This window comes from Acomys russatus, chromosome 18 (genome assembly GCF_903995435.1).
Source record: "Acomys russatus chromosome 18, mAcoRus1.1, whole genome shotgun sequence".
NCBI classification, from domain to species: domain Eukaryota; kingdom Metazoa; phylum Chordata; class Mammalia; order Rodentia; family Muridae; genus Acomys; species Acomys russatus.
This window is the reverse complement of record NC_067154.1, coordinates 63,567,031-63,592,821: the sequence shown is the minus strand read 5'-3', so window position 1 is coordinate 63,592,821 and position 25,791 is coordinate 63,567,031. Positions and strand designations below refer to the sequence as shown.

At 37.5% G+C, this 25,791-nt stretch overlaps 1 protein-coding gene across 3 annotated transcripts in view; it reads left to right on the top strand.

Annotated features, from left to right (window-relative positions):
- The window catches only part of Fgf14 (fibroblast growth factor 14), a 570,141-nt gene that overhangs the window by 433,101 nt on the left and 111,249 nt on the right, over positions 1–25,791 (top strand). For all 3 annotated transcript variants that reach the window (XM_051161008.1, XM_051161011.1, XM_051161010.1), the window contains 2 exons: positions 10,453–10,563; positions 23,286–23,389. In XM_051161008.1, the coding sequence (XP_051016965.1) occupies positions 10,453–10,563; positions 23,286–23,389 (215 nt within the window). The remainder of the gene's footprint in view (positions 1–10,452; positions 10,564–23,285; positions 23,390–25,791) is intronic.

The following is a 25,791-nucleotide window of genomic DNA, read 5'->3' as shown; positions in this document are numbered from 1 at the left end:
TACCTGGAGATAACAATATCAGTCTATATATTACATGATGAATAGGTCTTAATTTACTTCTCATTTTTGGAGATAATAAAATGTAAATGGATTGCCATTGTGCCTTTGTACATTCCTAAGACTCTGTTTTGCGTGCCATTACTTTATAGAGTTGTGCTTTTATTTTGGTGCCAGATGGGTCCTGCCCTGCTGGAGGCTGTAAGATTTTTTGGTCTGTTGTTGGTAATTATTCCTCTCACTCTGCCATGAAGATTCATATAGGTGAGTGGTCTAGCAGATGTTACACTAAAATTTGTTGCAGAGTTATAATGAGGGGCCTTGTGCTCTTTCTCACAGTCAGTCTAGGAACTCAGTTTGTCTTTGTTTTACAGCATGTGATCGACACTGGTGTTTCTTCATCTTCCCTTGCCTTGCTATGGTCATCCGTGTGTGTTTTGTGTGTGTGTGTGTGTGTGTGTGTGTGTGTGTGTGTGTGTGTGTGTGTGATTGTTTGAAAGATTGATATTAAGCTTTTTTTAACATATACATTTATATTATTCCACATATATACAATAAACTACTTATATCAAGAATTTGATATTAAGCTTTAACTGGCAATATCAACATGGATCATTTTGCAAGTACTAAAAGAAACAAAGGGTCATAGTGGTCTGTGTATCAGCAACTTCAGATGATCAGCTAACTAATGCTGACCTTAAAGATTTATTTGAACAAGTTAGCACACAGCACTAGTATTTATGTCTTTGGTATATATGATTGCAATTTTAATTGTGAATATGTAAGATATTATTCTTACTCATTATTCATCAGCCATTAATAGATTTTATTACACTCTCTACATTTACATTATGAAATTGGCATGTTCTCATTGCATAAAATTTAGTAAAAATTAAATTGTTGATAAGTACCTTCAAGATTCAGTATATTTAATATTTTGGTATGTTTTCTTTCCTGTATTTTTTCCTAATAAATATTAAGTTTTATTTTGCCACATTCCTTTTTAAGAATGTATGCTTTTTAAATAACTCTGCACCAGAGTTTATCTTTTTAAAAATTTATTGTAATTTATTCAGATTACATCCCAGTTGTACTGCCCTCACTTTTATCTTCCCTTGCCACCATCCCTTGCTCTTTCACCTCCTCTCCCCTAGACTTATGACAGAAGAGGACCTCCTCCCCCATGATATGACCAAAGCCTATCAGGTCTCATCCAGATAGCCTGCTTCCTCTTCCTCTGTGTGCCAGCCAGGCCTCCCCACCAAGAGGAAGTGACCAAATCAGGGGCACCAGAGCTTTGTGAGAGGCAGTCCATGCTCTCTCCACAACCATGGAGAATGAGCTGTCCATTGCCTATATCTGAATAAGGGTTTAAGTTTACTGCATGCATTGATTGGTGCAGGCCCCCCTGTGTCCAGATCTACCTGCCTTGATGGTCTCCTTGTGGGGCTCCTGAACCCTCTGGGTCCTTCCATCACCCCATTCTCCCATCCCACTCTCCGTGCTCCTCCCAGAGTGCAGCAGTCAGTCACAGCATCATCTGTCCTGATTCCCCGTGGGTGGAGTCTCTCAGAGGACATCTATCTATGTTGGGCTAAGGTGCACTTATCAATGAGTATGCACCGTGTGTCCCTTTCTGCATCTAGATTATCTCACTCAGGACGATAATTAGTATTGCTTGAATTATTTCTGTATTTTTAATGCACTTTAAATGCTCAAAAGTGAGTAATTTCTATGTTTAAAAAATAATGAGGAACTCATGCGATAGCTCAGTTGATATAGTCAGTACTTGCTGACAAATCACAAGCAATCATATGACAGTGAGATTGTAAAGAAAGGTAGAAAAGTGTGGAATAGTGAAGAAACATTCTTAGGAGGCCGACCACTCAATAGGGAGACTAGGACAACAAGCCTGATGTGTTCACATTACAGCCAAGTCAGTGGTAGAAACTCGTTTTAACTGGAGATGAAGATGGGTGAATTACAGGAAAAATGGTTTGGGTGGAGCTTTAAAAGTGTGGTGATAAACAGAATCCAAGAGATGGAAGAACGAATCTCAGGGCTAGAAGATACAATCACAGATATTGAATCAACCATTAAAGAAAATGCCAAATCTGGAAAACTCCTGACACAAAACATCCAAGAAATTAAGGACACCATGAAAAGAAGAAATCTGCGGATAATAGGCATTGAAGAAAGAGAAGACATCAGACTCCAGGGCCCAGAAACTATTCTCAACAAAATCATAGAAGAAAATTTCCCCAATCTAAAGAAAGAGATGCCTATAAACATACAAGAGGCCTACAGAACACCAAATAGAATTGACCAGAAAAGAAAAACTGCCCGCCACATAATAATCAAAACACAAAACATGCAGAACAAAGAAAAAATATTAAAAGCTGCAAGGGAAAAGGGCCAAATAACATTTAATGGTAAACCTATCAGAATTACACCTGACTTCTCAGCAGAGACCATAAAAGCCAGAAGGGCCTGGACAGAGATCCTGCAAACCCTAAGAGAACACAGATGCCAGGCCAGACTACTTTACCCAGCAAAATTATCAATAACCATTGATGGAGAAAACAAAATATTCCATGACAAAAACAAATTCAAACAGTACCTATCCACAAATCCAGCTTTACAGAAGGTACTAGAAGGAAAACTCCATCCCAAAGGGTCAAGCTACAACCAAAACTACCCAGGAAATAGATAACTATCCCATGGCAAAAACACAACTACACAAACGCTCGACTGGAAACAACATCAAAATTAAGACTCTTAACAGTCACTGGTCATTAATATCTCTCAACATCAATGGCCTCAATTCTCCAATAAAAAGACACAGACTAACCGAATGGGTACATAAACAAGACCCAACATTCTTCTGCATCCAAGAAACACATCTCACCCATAATGAAAGGCATTACCTCAGGGTAAAAGGTTGGAAAAAAAATTCCAAGCAAATGGTCACAAGAAGCAAGCAGGTGTAGCCATTTTAGTATCGAACAAATAGACTTTCAACCAAAATTAATCAAAAGGGATGAGGAAGGACACTTCATACTCATCAAAGGTAAAGTCAACCAAGATGACATCACAATTCTGAACATCTATGCTCCCAATACAAGGGCACCCACATATGTAAAAGATCTCCTAAAAAAGCTTAAACCACACATCGATCCCCACACAATAATAGTGGGAGACTTCAACACCCCACTCTCACTGAAGGATAAGTCATTGAAACAGAAACTAAGCCGAGAAATAACATCATTAACCAATGCCATGGGTCAAATGGATCTAACAGATATCTATAGAACCTTTCACCCAAACAAGAAAGAATACACCTTCTTCTCTGCACCCCATGGAACCTTCTCCAAAATTGATCACATCGTAGGTCACAAAGCAAGCCTCAACAGATACAAGAGGATTGAAATAATACCTTGTATCCTATCAGATCACCATGCTCTTAGGCTGCAATTCAACAACAACAGAAATAACAAAAAGCCTACACGTTTGTGGAAACTAAACAACTCTCTGCTAAATGACACCTGGGTCAGGGAAGAAATAAAGAAAGAAATCAAGGAGTTTCTGAAATTCAATGAAAATGAAGAAACAACATACCCAAATTTGTGGGATACATTGAAAGCAGTGCTAAGAGGAAAATTCATAGCACTAAGTGCCTTTAAAAAGAAATTGGAAACATCGCACATAAGCATCTTAACAACACAACTGGAAGCCCTAGAAAAAAAAGAAGCAGAAACACCCAAGAGGAGTAGACGCCTGGAAATTATCAAACTCAGGGCTGAAATTAACAAATTAGAAACTAAGAAAACAGTCCAAAGAATCAACAAAACCAAAAGCTGGTTCTTTGAGAAAATCAACAAGATAGACAGACCATTAGCCAAACTAACTAAAAGGCAGAGAGACAGTATTGAAATGAACAAAATCAGAAATGAAAAGGGAGACATAACAACAGACACTGAAGAAATTCAAAGAATCATAAGATCCTACTTTGAAGGCATATATGCCACAAAATTTGAAAATCTAAGGGAAATGGACGATTTTCTTGATCAAGTTCACTTGCCAAAGTTGAGTGAAGAACAGATAAACAAGTTAAATAGTCCCATTTCCCCTACAGAAATAGAAGCAATCATCGATGGTCTCCCAACCAAAAAAAGCCCAGGGCCAGATGGTTTCAGTGCAGAATTCTACCAGACCTTTAAGGGCGAGCTAATACCGATACTCTTCAAGCTACTCCAAAAGATAGAAATGGATGGAAAATTACCAAATTCATTCTATGAGGCCATAGTCTCATTGATACCTAAACCTCACAAAGACTCAACAAAGAAAGAGAATTTCAGACCAATTTCTCTTATGAACATAGATGCAAAAATACTAAATAAAATACTTGCAAAACGAATACAGGAGCACATCAAAGATATCATTCATCATGACCAAGTAGGCTTCATTCCAGGCATGCAGGGATGGTTTAATATACGGAAATCCATCAATGTAATCCATCATATAAACAAACTGAAAATAAAAAACCACATGATTATCTCCTTGGATGCAGAGAAAGCATTTGATAAAATTCAACACCCATTCATGTTTAAAGTTTTAGAGAGATCGGGGATACAAGGCACTTTCCTCAACATAATAAAGGCTATATACAGCAAGCCAATAGCCAAAATCAAAGTAAATGGTGAGATACTCAAGGAAATTCCTCTCAAATCGGGAACAAGGCAAGGCTGCCCACTCTCTCCATATCTCTTCAATATAGAACTCGAAGTTCTAGCCAGAGCAATAAGACAACAAAAGGAGATCAAGGGTATCCAAATGGGAAAGGAGGAAGTCAAATTATCCCTCTTTGCAGATGATATGATAGTGTACATAAGTGACCCTCAAAACTCCACCAGAGAACTCCTAAAGCTGATAAACACCTTCAGCAAATTGGCTGGATACAAAATTAACTCAAAAAAGTCTGTAGCCTTCCTATACACAAATGACAAGCTTACAGAGGAAGAAATTAGGAAAACCACACCCTTCACATTAGCCACAAGCAATATAAAATATCTAGGAGTTACCCTAACTAAGCAAGTGAAGGACTTGTATGAAAAAAATTTCAAAACTCTGAAGAAAGAGATTGAAGATGACCTGAGAAGATGGCGTGATCTTCCTTGCTCATGGATCGGGAGAATTAACATAGTAAAAATGGCCATCCTACCAAAAGCAATCTACAGATTCAATGCAATCCCTATCAAAATAACTACACAATTTTTTAAAGACATTGAAAGTTCAATTCTGAACTTCATATGGAAAAACAAAAAACCCAGAATAGCTAAAACAATCTTGTACAATAAAAGATGCTCCGGAGGAATCTCCATACCTGATCTCAAACTGTACTATAAAGCAATAGTACTTAAAACAGCATGGTACTGGCACAGCAACAGGCTGGTTGATCAGTGGAATCGAGTCGAAGACCCAGATATGAATCCACACACATATGGTCACTTGATTTTTGACAAAGAAGCCAAATCCATTCAATGGAAAAAGGATAGCATCTTCAACAAATGGTGCTGGTCTAACTGGAGGTCTATGTGTAAAAAAATGAAACTGGACCCATATTTGTCACCTTGCACAAAACTCAAATCCAAGTGGATTAAAGACCTCAACATAAAACCAGAGACACTAAGCCACTTAGAAGAAAAAGTGGGAAAGAGCCTGGAACATATTGGCACAGGAGACAACTTCCTGAACAGAACACCAACGGCCCAGGCCTTAATGTCAACCATTAATAAATGGGACCTCATGAGGCTGAGAAGCTTCTGTAAGGCAGGAGACACTGTCAAGAGAACAAAGCGACAGCCTACAGACTGGGGAAAAAATCTTCACCAACCCTACATCTGACAAAGGTCTAATATCCAAAATATATAAAGAACTCAAGAAATTAAACACCACCAAACCGAATAACCCAATTGAGAAATGGGGCTCAGAACTAAACAGAGAATTCTCAACAGAGGAGTATCAAATGGCTGAGAAACACTTAAAGAAATGCTCAACCTCCTTAGTCATCAGGGAAATGCAAATCAAAACAACTCTGAGATTCCATCTTATACCCATCAGAATGGCTAAGATCAAAAATTCAAGCGACACCACATGCTGGCGAGGATGTGGGGAGAGAGGAACACTCCTTCATTGCTGGTGGGAATGCAAACTAGTACAGCCACTTTGGAAATCTATCTGGTGCTATCTCAGAAAAATGGGAATAGGGCTTCCTCAAGACCCAGCTATTCCACTCCTTGGAATATACCCAGAAGATGCTCCAGCACACAACAAGAAAATTTGCTCAACCATGTTCATAGCAGCCTTATTCATAATAGCCAGAACATGGAAACAGCCTAAGTGTCCCTCAGTAGAAGAGTGGATAAAGAAACTGTGGTACATTTACACTATGGAATACTACTCAGCTATTAAAAACAAGGAATTCCCGAAATTTGTGGATAAATGGATTGAGCTAGAAATGATCATAATGAGTGAGTTAACCCAGAAGCAGAAAGAATCAAATGGTATATGCTCACTTATATCTGCATACTAGCCCAAGGGGCATGTCCCACAAAAGCCTTCACTTACCAGGAAACTGGGACAGAGGGGAAGGCATCCTATTGGGACTCTAAATGAGAGACGCATGGGAGAACAGCAAAATAAAAGGATCCAGAGGGTCCTAGAAATCTACAAGTAGAGCAATATGATAGGCAGATTTGGGCCCAGGGGTCCCGCTCAAACTAAGGCACCAGCCAAGGACAATACAGGAGGTAAACTTTAAACCCCTTCCCAGATCTAGCCAATGGTCAGAATATTCTCCACAGTTGAGTGGAGAGTGTGATACGACTTTCTCACATACTCTGGTGCCTCACATTTGACCATGTCCCCTGGAGGGGGAGACCTGGTGGCACTCAGAGGAAGGACAGCAAGTAGCCAAGAAGAGACTTGATACCCTATGAGAATATATAGGGGGACGTAATCCCCCTCAGGAACAGTCATAGGGGAGGAGAATAATGGGAAAATGGGGGGGGGGAGGAATGGGAGGATACAAGGGATGGGATAAACATTGAGATGTAACAAGAATAAATTAATAAAAAAAATAAAAAAAAAAAATAAAATAAAATTCAAAAAAAAAAAAAAAAAAAAAAAAAAAAAAAGTGTGGTGATACTCAATCTCCAGCCTTGCTTTGAGTTGCCTTCCTCTGAAGTACTCATGGTGAAGATTCCGTGAATGAGCCACAGTTTTCTCAGAGCAATGCCTGGCAACCAAGGACACATGTAGTTATCAGAATTTTCCCTTTGTTGGTTTGTTGGGATTTGTTTGTTTGTTTGTGACAGGGTTTATGAATTTTATGAGGGATTCATGGAGGTGGGGCAAAAACTAGGAACTTAAACATTTTCCCAGCTACAGAGTAGGATAAATATAAACTTTCAAGGACTTGGATACTCTCACAACTCCATTCTGGCTTTGCCTCTCACATTTGCATGTGATTATGTACAGTTGAGGCACAGCTAGGTGTGATCAGGGAAACGGCAGCACCTTTATCTACTTCCTTGTTTACTTACTAAGCAGTTTGACACACATTTTATTTGGTTCTTATAAGGCAATTTAGTTTAATTGTTCCATCTGTAGAGACCACACCACCTGGCTGTTAAGAGGGCAGTGAGTGCTGCTGCTCAGCTTCTAGCCTCATCTTTGAATGGGCTTCCTCTGAAGTAGACTCAATAAAGATTCAATGAGTGAATCAGAGGTTTCTTAGGACAATTTCTGACAACCAATAATACATGTAGTTATTAGGATTTTTGTTTGTTTTGTTTTTCTTGGTTTGGTTTGTATTTTTTGTTTTTGTTTTGATTTGTTTTGTTTTTTGAGACAGGATTTCTCTGTATAGCCTTGGCAACTACTCTGTAAACCATATTGGACACAAACTAAGAAATCACTTGCTTCTGCCTCTAAAGGCTGGGATTAATGGTGTGTATTATCACCAACCAGCTAGTTATCAGTTTGTAAAAATAAAAATACCAAGTTTTGTGAAAACAGGTAAATTCAATTTAGTTTTGATAATTAAAAGAGCACTAGAAAAGGTAATTTTGTGTTTTATTGATTCTCCCATAATAGGGGTGAGGAATTGTTCATTAGGGCTCACTGTGTGAGTACAAGGGAAGCTGTAGGACAGGCTATAGGCTCTTCTTGTCCTAACTGATCTATTTAACTAAACTCTGCAAGAACTACTGGCTAAAATGTGGGCTTATTTTTAAGTAAGTAATGACAGAACACACAGAATATTTTCCAGGGTGTAAAATTCTCTGTTTCCAGGAAGTTTAGAAATGCTTTCATACTTTTAATTGTATTTTTGTTTGTCTTTTTTGAGACAGTGTCTCACTGTGTAGCTATGCCTATCCTGTAACTCACAGAGATCCGCCTGCCTCTTCCTCTGCTGGGATTAAGAGACCAGTTACTTATGTTTTCTTCATGTTACCAATTATTCAGAGAAGAGCATAAGAGAGGCAGCCAACTTCAGAAACAGGTCTACAGTGAATAAGGCACATTGAACAGAGAATATGTGGTTATAGTTTTTAAACTAATGCTCATTTCAGAATTATATAATTTTGGGAGGTGTTGCAGAAGGGAAATTATGATCCTAATATATTGTATGAAAATATATTAAAAAAAACAAAAAATGGCAACAACTAATACAGCAGATAATCAACCTGACTATATGGATTTATATAGGACACTGTTGGGGCACATCTCTTCTTATATCTGTGAGGGAATTTCCAGAATGCATTAACTGCAGGGGAACACATACTTTGAATGTAGGCAATATCATGCCATAGGCTTAGAGCTCTGACAGAACAAAAGAATGAAAAATATAAAAAAATATGGAATTATGAATTATCTGTTACAAAAGAAGGTATATACGCTGTACAGCTGCAAGAGTCCCTTAGATGTCTCTTTTTACAATCTTAGCCTTTTAAACACACCTGTCTCCTAACATGCTTGTCACACTGATATTAAAATACCTCAGTGTTGGCTCACTTTCCAGAATGTTATTTGTGTCCAATTCATCATCCCATCTACAAAGCAAATGTGCTCAGTGCAGCTGTATGCATAGAGACAGTTGATGAGATTGATTTTTTTTTTTTTCGTTTCTCAAAAGCTAATCAAAATCACAGAGTTGTTCTGCTTAGGAACAGATCTGCCTGTTTGGCCTGTGTGCTGTTTCTCTTAGTCTGTTGGCTAGTCTGTAGATACTAATGATTATGTGTTGGATTGCTCAGTACCATTCTGTAATTTGGGCAGCACAAACAAATTTGCATGTTCCATTAATCTGTTGTGGAGAGAAGCCTGTTGCCATGGTGAGAATTATGATGCCCATATCAGACACACTCCCAAAATGAGGGTGGCCTTTGCAAAGCCAAATGCAAATATTTATTTCCTTAGGTACAGCTAGCTTCTGGGGAAACATGGAATTACTAAGAAGCTATCTTTTGTCAGAGTCATTAAACAAGAAGTCCGCAGTGCATGGCTTCTCCTTTGTTACCATAAATATCTACCTCTGACTGCTTCTGTGCCTGAAGCTCAAGAGTCAGACGCCATATTTTTTAACTCATGTATCCTTTCCAGCTATATAAAGGAAAAGCTTGCTTGTTTCATTTATAACTTAACCAGGACATTGTCCTGTGGCTGACACTATGTAGATTAGTATATTGTTATGCTTTGTTGTTTGGTTTTGGTGCTGGTTGCTACACATGCAAGGCAGCCACTGCAACACTGAGCCAAGGCCAACCCTCTTGTGTGCTTTGGTCCTAAGCTTCATTTTGAGTTCAGAAGTGGAATGTCTGACCCCTGTGTGTATTATACATAAACACCATAAATCCTTCTATACAAATGGGAGTTCAACTGGTGATTTTATTAAAGATGTACATCAAATTTTAACACAATTTAGCATATTTTAAAGGTATACATAAAATTTAACATAATTGTTTTCTCACAATTAAGCATCATCAATTTAAATAAAGTGAAAATTCCATTTAAAACCTTTAATGAAGTTTCAGAGTGACTCCCTTGCAAAACTCTTGAACTGACACCGGAAAGACAAAATCTGTTTATAATAATTACAGGTTAAATTCATAATTAAACTAATGATTTTGTTAGTTTAACTGTTTAATGAGTAAACATGCTAGTTTTATGAAATGACCTATTTTCTGAAACTTATTATGATACCTCCTTTAATTGTGTTGGTTGGTGTAGTCTGGGCATCATGATGCAGACAAGTCTGAGATATAGAAATATGCAACCTCTACGAAATGTCTTCCTCTGAAAAAGAAGCATATATTTTAAAAAAAGAAGAGGAAAACATAGCTTCCCCTTGCAGCCTGGCGAAGCTGATTACCCCTGTGCTTGCCTTTCAGATCCCCAGCTCAAGGGCATAGTGACCAGGTTATATTGCAGGCAAGGCTACTACTTGCAGATGCACCCCGATGGAGCTCTCGATGGAACCAAGGATGACAGCACCAATTCCAGTAAGTGACCAGCTGAGTGTGCTACTCAGATGGCCTCCTGAGACACATTTGTAAATGCTTGGTTCTGCTGGCTTGTTTCTGGTTGCACACACTAGAATGCTTCTGCCATTTCACTGAAACCACATGTATGATGTTTCTGATGCAGAAGGAGACACCTGTGCTGTTAAACTGGGTGTATTTGCACTTGTCAGACAGTGGTTATATCCAGAACATTACTGTTCATCTCCTCATAATAAGTTTGCTATGCTAATACATTAGTATGGAAGTTAATGTCTTTTGAATAGAAAAGGCATTCAGGTCGTACATATAAAAATAGTGTAAAACATTTAATTATCTTATACAATATGATCTGTGTTCATTAAAATCTATGTATCTTTTGTGATATTAATATGTCTTTTCCATTTGCTATTTTTTTCTTCAAATGATTTTATTTTATTTCTTGGTATATGCATTTATGTTATTGTATGTAAATAAAAAATTACATACAGCAAGAAGAACCACAAAATAATCAGGGATTATATGAATGTTACATCCATGGTGTTTTGGCTAATCGTATTTGGCAACCTTGTAGAAAACATTTTTCCTATCTTGGTGAGTCTAAAATTCTGAATGAGAATCAATATCTTTCGTATCTCATTTCTGTCAAATTAAAGCATTAATCTAGACCTAAAAACATCTTAACCCCTAAACAGCTAAGGTTAATTCTAAGACTAAATTATCTGGCCTTTTTTTAACTACATCAGAGACTTGAGAAGTAATGAAATTTAATTAGTTGAGTGAACCAGAAGTGCAGGCTAGCAGCCTCCAAAATGAGAAAAAAGAAAAAATATTACATAGAGAGTTTGCTTCCTGAACAGTCAACCAAAACTTTCTGTAATGTTGGAGCATCATCTTCAGCCTTCTGGCCCAATATAGCTGACAGACATATTTGTGAGGCAGGAACTACTGAGGACTTGCTTACTCTGTCTTGAAGGAGTTTGGCCATCGACTCTGTCTATATCCAAGCCTGCTCATTTTTTGGCAGAATTCTGTCTGTGGCAAAACCGAAGATATTTTGCCCAGTGGCTAGTTTGCACATTTGAAGGCATCTCCGTAAGGAGATTCTTTAATGCTCATCATCTTGAGGTAGTCTGGGTGTTACCAGGAGTTAACTTGTTTCGTTGTCAAAATATAAAATATTAAAAGTATCTTTAAATGTCATATTCTGTACGTCTTTGAGGCTTTGAAGACCTTATCTAACTATATTTCCTTATCTATCTATTGGATCATATCTCTCTGTTAAACTTAGGTAGGATATTCTTGTGATACAAATAGACTGGTAATTGACATGACCATAATTTGATCAACTAACAACTAGATTGTGTTACTTAATTATCTTAAACAGCTTGCAGTAGCACTTTCAAGGTATTGGAAGTAAGGTTTATATTATAGTTGAGTTTTATGGGTTCAGTACCTCATATTAGAGTAAAAATGTGTACATATATATGTATATATACATATATATAATGTATGTGGAGAATAATCTTAAATTTGAATTCTATACCAATGTATCAAAATTAAATTTTGATCAATATAAAAAATTCTATACCAATGAATTAAAAATAATCTTTTTTGTTAGGAACAAATAAGGCCTTAGATTGAGGAGTAGATTCAATAATCTACTTTTTGTCCTATCATCCCTATATATTTCTATAGTCCCCCTTCTGCCTATTCAACCCCTATCTACATATCTACAAAAGAAAGATAAAGGAAGAGAGAGACATACCTGAGTCCAACCTAGTTTTCTCTCTGAATAAGACCAATAATAACATAATCAACTCCCAGTAAAAATAAGCATCTGCAGCCCAAGAGGGCAAAGAAAAACATACCGAACCCCCCTTAGGAGAATGAGGCATCATTCTTTTAAGGTTTCTTCCCGATTATTTGGGACAAATAATACCTTTGTAGGGTCCCAAATAAAATTGAGGAACATGACCAATTAATTTAAGAACAGCATTTGTGGTCCAGTTTCTAAATTTTGAGAAATTCCAGGCTTAATAGGAGACTTATGTGGGACAGTCTGAAATGCAGGAGCAATTTGCATTGGAAGCTTTCTTTGAAGCTGTCCTGGGAGCTGTTCTGTTCTGATGAGTAACAGCAACTGAAGCACTTGGGGCTGGAACATGAAGGATGCAGGATGTCAGCATTCATCATGCTGAGAGGAGTGAATCCTGTCAGGTCTGATCCAGCTTCAGTGTCCATTTCTTTGTTCTGTAAACATATTAATTCTCAAGAGCACTATACAGTCCAAAACTTATAAATATATGAGTTGTATACGAAACACAGAACAATTAAGGCTTGTTCTCTGCTCTTAGTATGAGCAGAAGAAAGACATCTGTTAATCTTCATTCATGCCATACAAAGAGTGGAATCTAATACTAAGTCACAAAGTTTCTGTGACTAATAACAAGCCTTATCTATGCATGTACATTCATGCCTCAGCCAGTCTCAGAGCTATTCCCATGTAGTGGGCTTAGCACTTGTTTTGCGGTTTGAATTCTTTACATCCTTATTGTAGCCCCCTCTCTCATCACCTCCATATCCCACCCTCTCTCTTATTTCCTCTCCCTCCCTCCCTTAATTCTCAGATGGGGGAGCCTTCCTCTCCTAACATCTGACCTCTGCCTATCAAGTCTTATCTATACTACCTGTGTCCTCTTCCTATGTGGCCTAGTAGGGCCTCCTGCTAGGGGGGGATGTGATCAATGTTGGAAAGTCAAAGCCTATATCAGAAGTACTCCCCACTCCCCTTATTGTGGGACCCACAAGGAGTCTGTGCTGCCTGCCTCTCTACTACATCTGAGTCAAGGGTTTAGATCCACCTCATACAGGTCTTTGCTTGATGCATCTGTCTCTGTATTGTAATATGGTTATCCTGAATTAAGTAGTTAATATTCACTTATGAGTGAATATATAACATGCATGTCTTCTGGACTTGGGTACCTCATTCAGGATGATTGTCTCTAGTTCCATCCATTTGCCTGCAAATTTCTTTTTGTTGTTGTTGTTTGGTTTTAATTTTTAATTTTATTTATGTAATTTATTCAGATTACATCTTAGTTGTTGTCCTCTCATTTGTATCTTCCTGTCCCCCCCCCCCTTTTGCCCCATTCCCCTCCTCTAGGTCTGTGACAGTAGGGGACCTTCTCCCCCACCATATGGCACAGCCTATCAGGTCTCATCCTGGTAGATTCCCTTGTTTTTGATAGTTGAATAGTATTCCATTGTGTAAGTTGAGGGATATCTAGGTTGTTTCCAGATTCTGGCTATTACAAATAAAGCTGCTATGTACGTAGTTGAGCAGATGTCTTTGTTGTATGGTGAAGCATCTTTAGCGTATATTCCCAGGAGTGGTATGGCTGGGTTTTGAAGTAGACGTATTCCCAATTTCCTGAGACAGCACCAGATTGATTTGCAAAGTGATTGTACAAGTTGGCTCTCCCACCAGCAATGGAGGAGTGTTCCTCTTTCTCCACATCCTCGCCAGCATGTGCTATCACTTGAATTTTTGTTCTTAACCATTCAGATAGGTATAAGATGGAATCTCAGAGTCCTTTGATTTACATTTCTCTGATGACTAAGGATGTTGAGCATTTCTTTAAATGCTTCTCGGCCATTCTATATTCCTCTGTTGAGAATTCTCTGTTTAGCTCTATTCACCATTTTTTAATTGGGATATTTGGCTTTATGGTGTTTAATTTCTTGAGTTCTTTGTATATTTTGCATATTAGCCCTTTGTCAGATGTAGGGTTGGTGAAGATCTTCTCTGAGTCTGTAGGGTGTGGTTTTGTTCTGTTGACTGTTTCTTTTGCCTTGCAGAAACTTTTTGGTTTCATGAGGTCTCATTTATTAATGGTTGATCTTAGAGCCTGAACTGTTGGTGTACTGTTCAGGAAGTTGTCTCCTATGCCAGTGAGTTCAAGGCTCTTTCCTATTTTTTCTTCTAACTGATTTAGAGTGCCTGGCTTTAAGTTGAGGTATTTAATCCACCTGGACTTCAGTTTGTGCATGATGATCAATATAGGCCTATTTACATTTTTCTACATATAGCCATCCAGTTAAACCAGTACCATTTGTTGAAAATGCTATCTTTTTTCCATTGTATGGATTTGGTTTCTTTGTCAAAAATCAAATGCCCATAGGCATGTAGGTTTATTTCTTGGTCTTCTTTTCAATTCCCATGATCAACAAGCCTATTTCTAAGCCGGGACCTTGTTGTTTTTAGTGATGTTGCTCTATAGTTCAGCTTGAGATCTGTTTGTATCAGTTAGGTCCATTTGATTGATGGTGTCTAATAATTTCATTGTCACTCCATTTAGTTTCCACCATGGTGATCTATTGGTGAGAGTAGGGCATTGAAGTCTCCCACTATTAATGTGTGAGGTTCAATGTGTGATTTGAGAGATACTAATGACCAGTGGTTATTGGTTCTTATTATTTTGGTGTTGATAGCGTGTGTGTGTGTGTGTGTGTGTGTGTGTGTGTGTGTGTGTGTGTGCGTGCGCGTGTGTGTGATCATCTGTACAAGTCATTACAAAAGTTTTCAAGGAAAAAAACTGCAGCTGAAGGAAAAAGTTTTCTCTTTGACCTGCTTTGTTCTTTCTTGGCAAGGTGTGAGGGTGTGAGGTATACAGTATATACGTGTGTGAGGCATACAGTATATACATGTGTGAGGTATACAGTATATACGTGTGTGAGGTATACAGTATATACGTGTGTGAGGAATACAGTATATACGTGTGTGAGGAATACAGTATATACGTGTGTGAGGAGTACAGTATATACGTGTGTGAGGTGTACAGTATATACGTGTGTGAGGCATACAGTATATACGTGTGTGAGGTATACAGTATATACGTGTGTGAGGTGTACAGTATATACGTGTGTGAGGTATACAGTATATACGTGTGTGAGGTATACAGTATATACGTGTGTGAGGTGTACAGTGTATACGTGTGTGAGGTGTACAGTATATATGTGTGTGAGGTGTACAGTATATATGTGTGTGAGGTGTACAGTATATACGTGTGTGAGGTGTACAGTATATACGTGTGTGAGGTGTACAGTATATACGTGTGTGAGGAATACAGTATATACGTGTGTGAGGAATACAGTATATACGTGTGTGAGGAATACAGTATATACGTGTGTGAGGTATACAGTATATACGTGTGTGAGGAATACAGTATATACATGTGTGAGGTGTACAGTATATACGTGTGTGAGGTGTACAGTATATACGTGTGTGAGGTGTACAGTATATACGTGTGTGAGGTATACAGTATATACGTGTGTGAGGTGTACAGTATATACGTGTGTGAGGTGTACAGTATATACGTGTGTGAGGTGTACAGTATATACGTGTGTGAGGTATACAGTATATACGTGTGTGAGGTGTACAGTATATACGTGTGTGAGGTGTACAGTATATATGTGTGTGAGGTGTACAGTATATGCGTGTGTGAGGTGTACAGTATATACGTGTGTGAGGTATACAGTATATACGTGTGTGAGGAATACAGTATATACGTGTGTGAGGTATACAGTATATACGTGTGTGAGGTATACAGTATATATGTGTGTGAGGAATACAGTATATACGTGTGTGAGGTATACAGTATATACGTGTGTGAGGTATACAGCATAGTAGTTAGATCTGGTTGTCTGAAATATACAAAAGTTGTTACATCACCCCAAAGGGTTTAGAGTGGAAGTTCTCACATGGTCTTCAGTCTAGGCTTTTTGAGGAAGTCTTTGGAAACTTTCCTTATGTTCTTTGTTTCGTTGTTTTTGTTTTTGTCTTTCTTTTCCATTTTTTAAACGTTATTTTTATTTGTAACTTGTTCACTTTATATCCCAATTGTAGCCTCCTCCCTTGTTGCCTCCTGGTTCCACTATTCCTCCCTCTCTCATACCCCCTCTCTCCTTCCCCTAGTCTTTAGAAAGGAGAGCCCACCTCCCCCAATATCTGACCTCAGCATATCAAGTCTCATCTGCACTGGAGGTATCCTCTTCCTCTGTGGCCTTGCAAGGCTGCCCCACCAAGGAGAAGTGATCAATATATGAGACCAGAGACCAACTATGTAAGAAGTCGTCCCTACTCTCCATATTATGGGACCCACAAGAAGACTATGAATCCTATATACTACATCTGACCAGAGGGTCTAGGTCCTCATCATGCATGCTCCTTGGTTGGTGTATCAGTCTCTGCAGAATCTCCCTCCTCCACTCAGATTTGTTGACTCCATTGGTTTCCCTGTGGATCTCCTGACCCCTACAGGTCCTTCTATTCCCCAACTCTTCCATAAGACTCCCTGTGCTCCACCCTGAAGTTTGGCTGTGAGTCTCAGCATTTGCTTGGAGCCTCTACTGGGTAGAATCTTTCAGAGGACATTTATGACAGGCTCCTTTCATGATCCTTCTCTTCAACTGCTTCCAGTGTCTATACTACTTGTCCTTCTGAATGTGAATTAAGCATTCTTCCCAGGGCCCTCCTTGTTGTTTAGTTTCTTTAGATCTGTGTATTGTAGTGTGGTTATCCTGTAGTATCTGGCTAATATCTGCTTATAAGTGAGTATATACCATGCATGTCTTTCTGGATCTGGGTTACCTCACTCAGGATGATCTTTTCTATTTCCATCCATTTTCCTTCAAATTTCAAGATTTCCTTATTTTTAATAGCTGAGTAGTATTCCATTATGTAAATGTACTATGTTTTCTTTATCTTTTCTTCAATTGAGGGACATTTAGATTGTTTCCATATTATGACTATTATGAATAAGGATGCTGCAAACATAGTTGTGCAAATGTGTTGTATTCTCGTGCATCTTTCTGGTATATGCCCAGGAGTATAAAGCTCAGTCTTGAGGCCATTTTATGAGAAAGTGACAGATTGATTTCCAAAGTGGTTGTACCAGTTTGAACTCTCACCAGATATGGGGATGTAATCTCTTTCCTCACATCTTAACCAGCATTTGCTGTCACTTAACTTTTTTTTTAACTTAGCCATTCTCATAGGTGTAAGATGGAATCTCAGAGTCCTTTTGATTTGTCTTTCCCTGATGACTAGGTATGTTGAGCATTTAAGTGTTTTTCAGCCATTCAATATTCCTCTTGAGAATTCTCTCTTTATTTCTCTACTTCATTTTTAATTGGATTATTTATTTTGGTGGTGTTTAAATTCCTGAGTACTTTACATATATTAGATGGCCTTTATCAGATAGCCCTTTATCAGATGGAGGGTTGGTGAAGATCTTTTCCAAGTCTGTAGGCTGTTGTTTTGTTCTATTGACAGTGTCCTTTGCCTTATAGAAGCTTTTCAGTTTCATTAAGTCCCATGTCTTAATTGTTGATCTTAATGTCTGAGTTATTTGTGTTCTGTTCTGGAAGCTGTATCTTGTGCCAATGAGCTGAAGGCTCTTTGCCAATTGTTTTCTTTTAACAGATTTAGTGTGTCTGGTTTTATGTTGAGATCTTTAATCCATTTGGACTTTAGTTTTATGCAGGGTGATAAGTAAGAGTCTATTTGTATTTTTCTAAAAGTAGACATCCAGTTAGACCAGCACAATTTGTTGAAGGCACTGCCTGTTTTCCATTGTATGGATTTGGCCTCTTTGTTAAAGATCAAATGTTCATACGTATGTGGGTTTATTTCTGGGTCTTTGATTCAATTTCCTCAATCCACCTGTCTGTGGAGGGTGTTGTTTCCCTAATTTCTTTCTCAGCCAGTTTGTCTTTTGTGTAGAGGAAGGCTACTGATTTATTTGAATTTATTTTGTATCCAACCACTTTGCTGAAGGTGTTTATCAGCTGTAGGAATTCCTTGGTAGAATTCTTTGGGTCACTTATGTGCACTATCCTATCATTTGCAAATCATGATACTTTGACTTCTTCCTTTTGAATTTGTATCCCCTTGGTCTCTTTTAGGTGCCTTATTCCTCTAACTAGGACTTCAAGTACTATATTGAAGAGATACAGAGAGAGTGGACAGTCTTGTCATGTCCCTAATTTCAGTGGAATTAAGTTTCTTTCCATTTAGTTTGATGTTGCCTATAGGCTTGCTGTATATTGCCTTTACTATGTTTAGGTATATGCCTTGTATCCCAATCTCTCCAACTTTTAACATGAATGGGTGTTGGATTTTATCAAATACTTTTTAGCATCTAGGGAGATGATCTTGTGTTTTTGTTCTTTCTGTTGGTTTATATAATGGATTTATGTATATTGAATTACACCTGCATGCCACTAATGAAGCCTACTTTATCATGGTAAATAATATTTTTTATTTTCCTTGGACTCTGTGAGTATTTCATTGAAATTTTTGCATCATTGTTCATACAGGAAATTGGTCTGAAAGTCTTTTTCTTTGTTGGGTCTTTTTGTGATTTAGGTATCAGGGTGACCCTGTCCTCATAGAATAAGTTGGGTATTACTCCTTCTATTTCCATTTTGTGGAATAGTTTGAAGAGAATTGGTGTTAGCTCTTCTTTGAAGGGTGGGTAGAATTTGCACTGAATCTATCTGGTCTGGGGTTTCCTTGATTGAGATGTTTTTGATGACTGCTTCTATTTCCTGAGGAGATATAGGACTATTTAATTTGTTTACCTTATCTTGATTCACTTTTGTTAATTGGTAGTTATCAAGAAAATTGTCCACTTCATTTACATTGTCAAAATTTGTGGCATATAGATTTTGGAAGTAAGACCTAATGATTTTTTCTTGATTTCTTTGGTGTCTGTTGTTATATCTCCATTTTTATTTCTGATTTTGTTGATTTGGGTACTCGCCCTCTGCCATTTGGTCTGTTTGGCTAAGGGTTTGTTTATGTTGTTGATTTTCTCAAAGAACCAGTTTTTGGTTTTGTTGATTATTTGAATTGTTCTCTTTGTTTCTGATTTGTTGACTTCAGCCTTGAGTTTGATGATTTACAGCCATCTACTCCTCTTGGGTGTGTCTACTTCTTTTTGTTCTAGAGCTTTCAAGTTACTGTTAAGTTGCTAGTATGGGATTTCTCCAATTTCTTTATAAAGGCACTTAATGCTATGAACTTTCCTCTTAGCACTGCTTTCATTATATCCCACAAGTTTTGGTATATTGTGTCTTCATTTTCTTTGAATACTAGGAAGTCTTTCATTTCTTATTTTATTTTGTCCCTGACCCAGAGGTCATTGATTAGGAAATTGCTCAGTTTCCTTGAGCTTGTAGGCTTTCTTTTGATTCTGTTGTTGTTGAATTCCAGTTTTAATGTATGGTGGTTGATAAGATACAAAGGGTTACTTTGATCTTCTTGTATCTGTTGAGGTTTGCTTTGTGGCCAAGTATATGGTCAGTTTTGGAGAACATTCTGTGAGGTGCTGAGAAGATGATATATTTTTTTGTGCTTGGGTGAAATTTTTTTGTAGATATCTGTTATATTTTATTCATAATGTCTATTAGTTTCATTATTTCTCCATTTACTTTCTTTGAATGATCTATCTATCGGTGAGAATAGGCTGTTGAAGTCTCTCACTATTTATTTGTAGTGTTTGATGTGTAAGTTAAGCAATGGTAATACTTCTTTTACGTTGTGGCTGTTCCTGTGTTTTAGGAATATATATTCAGGATTGAGATGTCCTCTTGGTGTACTTTTCCTTTGATGAGTGTGAAGTGTCCTTCCACATCTCGTTTGATTAGTTTTTGGTTGACAGTTTATTTTATTAGATATAAGTATGTCTCCTCAAGCTTGCTTCTTGTGTCTGTTTGCTTGAAATACCTTTTTTTCAGCCTTTACTCTGCCTATCTTTATTGCTGAAGTATGTTTCTTATATGCAGCAGAAATATAGGTCCCGTTTTCACATCCGTTCTGTTAGCCTGTGTCTTTTTATTGGGGAGTTGAGGCCATTGATGTTGAGAGATATTAATGACCACTGGTTCTTAGTTCCTGTATTTTTGATGTTGGTGGTGGTTGAGTATGTGTGTACATATTTCTTTTATTTCTGCAGAGGATGTGAGGTTATTTACTTCCTGTTTTTTCCTGGGTGTAGTTAGCCTCCTTAGGTTGAAGTTTAAAGTCTTCTTCTTGTGCTTCTAAGGTGTTAATATCTCTAGCACTTGTTGTGGTAGAATCAATGATTTCTCATAGTGTCTTTTGGCTCAGAGTTTTGTTGCTTGTGTTCTTGTGCTGGCCTCTAGTCATCTGGTTGTCGCTGGGGTTAACAGGCCTGGAGTTTCCTCCAATAGGGTCGTGGTCTTTGTATGTCCCACGTGGGCCACACAGGTTGGGAACAGGCAAAGAGAGCTACAAGCAGAAGGCTGTTTTCTAGGCCTCTTCAGGATGGTGGACAATGGTTTTAGAGCCTGTTTCCAGCTTGGGTTCTCTGTCTATGTCCTACTTGGGTCAGGCAGGAGAGGAGTAGGCTGAGAGAGCTGCAAGCCAAAAGTTGCTAGGTTGCCCCTCAGCCCTCCTTGATATGTTGGGTAATGTGAGTTGTGGCTGTAGCCTGACTTATCTCTACTAGTTCACTTTATGTGGTCCAGATGACCAGGATGGTAAACAATAGGCAGAAAGATTCAAGCCTTAAGGTGTTAGGGTGTCCCACAGGCCTCTTCAGGGTAGCAGCTAACATGGGTTGTGGCCCATGCCTGACTCCTTTCCTTATATTCTTAACCCAATCCTAAAGATTCTGTCTTGACCCAGGGAGCTGGGTATGCTCCCTTTATTTCATGAGCACAGCCATTTTCATTTATAACCAGGGGTGAAATCTCCTTCTACCTGTAGATCAGAGTATTCTACAACAGAAACACAAGCACAGGGACATCTTTATTGTTGACTTCCCTAGGTTTTGCTTCAGTGCTTTGTAATTACATACAATTTAAGGAGAGTGGAAAATAAATTACCTGTGTTCTTAACTAGCACCACACATCATCCATGGTCCATAATCCATGGTGAGGTCCACATTGTTAATCTGTAAATGATAAATGCATGTATTTTTTCTGCCAAAATTCAGAGGAAAGAAGGACAGTAACTTTTATTATGGTTATTTTGGGCTAATTTCAGACCTTTCATACTTTTCATTTTGTATTGTTTTAGCATGCTCATGTTACTCTTTCCTTTGGGAATTATGCCATATAATTGATATATTCAGCCTCTACAATGCATTTAGCAGGACACAGAAATTAAAGTAAATAGGTTTGAAATTGTCAGGCCAGGTAGTTACAAAAATATACACATGATTATGTTTTCTCTTAAAATTATACATAGAAGTTAGAAATTATCCTACAGTGGCCATCCTCTCAAAGTTTAGGGAAATAATACCATATTCAATACTAAATAACAGAAAAGTTTTTTTGTATATGCCATAATCCTCAAGAATCCTGTGGGAGATCATTCAGTATTACTTTGAGTAGTGAAAACAATACCCAACTATCCACATATAGGTCCCCAAATTAATCTAGGGTAATTATCAAGACCATGGCCTTCTGTTTTCCTTTAATAATTAATGAGGTACAGATATGTTATGATCTGGATAATAGGAGTGTGTAATTATTGCAAAAGAGGATATAACTTTCTCCATCCTACTTAGCTTGACCCTGAGAAGAAAAATAGAGCAAAATTTGTAGCATTGTTTTTTAATTATGAACTGAGTAATCATACAATGAAATCAGACTGACAACCAGTTTCAAGTTACATGTTTTCTGGAAAAGATTTGAAGACTTAAAGCTAAGATATTTTATGGCTAAGTGCTTTCCCTGCCTATTCCCATTGCTCAGAAGTAAACTCAAGTTTTGGAGTTGAATAAAAAGAGATAATTAATTAATAGCTTTCTTGTCAATACCATTTTTACTAAGAATACTAATGAAAGACCAACTAAGCAGTCTATGTGTAGCAGAGGTTAATAATACCCAAGATGATGTTGTTGAGTATCTGCCATAAAAATGCATTAAAATGCTTTATTAAAAGGGAAAAGTGTCAAAACATAAATGGGTTTTTAACTTATCAGAAATATAAAACAATATAGTCCACTTTTATTTTATTTATAGCTTTATATAATATCAATAAGCAAAATTTCTTTTTTTGAAAATTTATACTCCATTTGATTTTTACTAACACTATTAAAGTTTATCCTATGGGCAAATACACATCTTTCCTTAGATTTTTTTTTATGGCATTTCATGTTGCTTCTGCCACAGTAATTTATATTGGGAATTACCTCTGAGCTCCTGGCCTCCACTGCACTGCAATGCATAGCCACACTGTGAAGAAAATGACAGTCAACTTTCAAGTTGCACTTCTCAAATTCTGCTCATTAACGGAAGATACAAGGGATGGAATAACCATTAAGATGTAATACGAATAAATTAATAATAAAAAAAGAATACCCATAGATGACTTTTTTCCTGAAATCTAGTAAGGTCAGAGACTTTGGCAGTACAAGCATGCTTGCAAGTTTGATTCTGTTCTTTCCCTCAAGCCCTTCAAAATGTTGTGGGCAAGCTGGTTAAGTAAAAGCTGAAGCTGCGATGCTTGTTTTTCTATATAGCAGAAGACTCTTCATTATAAAGAGAAATAAAAGGTCATTAGTTGGTACTGGGAAAAATAGAAATACATATGATATGTTTTAAATAACAGAAATAGGAACAGAATTATTATCGAAATGCTTTGCTTCATCTGCTGCTTGGTGACTGATCACCTTTATCTTCAACAGCACTGTTCAACCTCATCCCAGTGGGACTACGCGTTGTTGCCATCCAGGGAGTGAAGACAGGATTGTACATAGCCATGAATGGAGAAGGTTACCTCTACCCATCAGTAAGTGACACGCCAATGACACTGACCCTCAGTGCAGTGTGGGTGAAATAGCAAGAGCAGCAATAGAAACCAAAGATGGACGTGCATGGATTCTGCCACTTTGGTTTTGGGGTATGGTCCATATTGGGATGCTGCAGGAGCTGTTTATTCATCAGTGTTTGGTGACAGGGGCACATCTGAAGGAATAGTCATCTTACATCTTGAACTACTATTTGTACACATTTTCTTCTACTAATTTAGTTTTACTTAGTTTAATAACTGAATACTTATCTGGGTGAATATCCTGTATAATTTTTTTCTAACTAGAAATTCAATCAAGGTTATTAATATTCTGTCACCTAACCAACATAGTTTTTATAGAAAGAATGTTTTAATGTGTTTTTAATTTATATATATTTATTTTACTGTGCACACCATGCATGCATGTGACCACCAGGACTTATTACTATTTGATCAATGCCTCTTATGTCTCTATCACTCTGCTAGAAAACAGCGGCATAGCCTGTGTTGCAGTAAGTTTCCAATACAGCATATGATCTCACTTACACTTGAAATCCGAAAGCTTGTATTTCTTAAAAGGAGACAATATGAGTTTTGAAAGAGAAAGAGGTAGAGTCACCCCTCAGTCTCTATAGGCTTCCAGCATCCTCTGTGGATACTGCTATATGGGGACACAAAGCCATCTTTAGGAAATGATACAATATCTACATTATTGATGAGATTTTATGATGTGAATAATAAAGAGATTGTTGTTTTATGTATTTCTTAGGGACTAATAGCATCAAAAAGGTCTATATATGTTAAGCATAGACACCTTTTGATTGGCTACACTGAAAGTAAAGATACTGAACCAGTGGCTATAAGGGGACAACTATAGTTTTAATATAATTTAAAATGGAATTACAATAATGAAGATATTTTTGTAGAAAATATTTTAAATAATTAACTATACATCTCACATAAATCTAAGCATGAATTTTTATTTTTTTGCTGATATTTTTCTGCCATATAGCTTCCAGTGAATGATTTCTTCATTAACTTATTTTCTATCGGGTTTGCTGTGCTCATGTACTATAATACAGTTAGAATCTCATTCCATGCAGGACAAGGAAATAAAGAGTTGGTCAGAAATGCTTCTTTCCACTATTCCTTGTGCATAAATCAATAGATTAAGATGTAAATATCTTAAAATGTGTTCTCCTTTGTGTTTGCATTTTCATATATATACTCTTTGTATGCTTATCATAATCTAATATTACCAGCAAACAACAACAATATTTAGCTGTAATATCATCGTATATTTATGTCTCACACCATAAGATGTTATACACATGTCATACTTAATGTACAGTCTATTCAGCCTTCCACAGCCTATTTTTCCAGCAAATCTGGAAACTGTCAAGGGAACTGCAAAGTAACATCAGAGTCTCTCTTATCTAAGTCCACCTAAGGGTATTCCAAAACACAGAACTGGGTCGTATATTATGCAAATTGTGTGCTTCTGCAGGAGATGAATATACAGCATGCTGCGAGCAAGATCCAGATAGAATCTTACAGCTTGCCTAAGAAAACATATAAAAAATGTCATTTCTAGAGATGACTCATTTCAGATACAACTCAATTTTATTGATTTGACATTTGTTCTGTTATTTTTGTTTGGTTTCCCCCCAGTAATGGGGTTGAATAATCTAAACATCCCTAGGTGTCCTATTGAGGACCACATTTAGTTCTACCTCTGTGTTGCTAATTTTACCACTTTGTCCTGCTCTGGTGTATATCCTGTTATCAGAGCATTTCCATTTGTTTTATCGTTTTGCTACTATGGGAGATGCTTCTAATTGTTGTTTATTTTGAGCCAGATGACAATTGTAATATATTCTTCCTTAAAGATAGATTACATACTTTTGGATATGTGTCTTGGCCTAGAACAAAGTCTACTGTGTTTAGAGCAATGTATCAGTACAGTAACAATGGACACAAGGCAGCTACCCCAAGTCAAACCTCCAAGTACCTTAAACACGACTTCCTAGCTCAGGAACTAGTGAAGTTGCTGTGGGAAACAATGTTTACACCTGTAAGTATTGAAGAATTTTGATGCATTGTCTTCTGCCTGGTTTGTGGATGGATGGTTTCTAGGCGTCCTTTGTGGAGATGTGAGTGTCTCATTTACAGATTTGGGGTTTGCCTCTTCCCATCTTTTGGTATTATGAACTCACACTGTATGCTAGCCTAACCCAAGTTGGTGAGAAGAGGCCTGTCATCTTTACCATAGGCCAAGAAAGAGACTTCAAGAAAAACCTAAAGCAATTTCAAGTCTTTTCTCATGGTCCATAGTTACAATACTCCATTGACTTTAACTAAATTCAGTTTGAACTTTAAATATTTTGGTGGAGATAATTTTT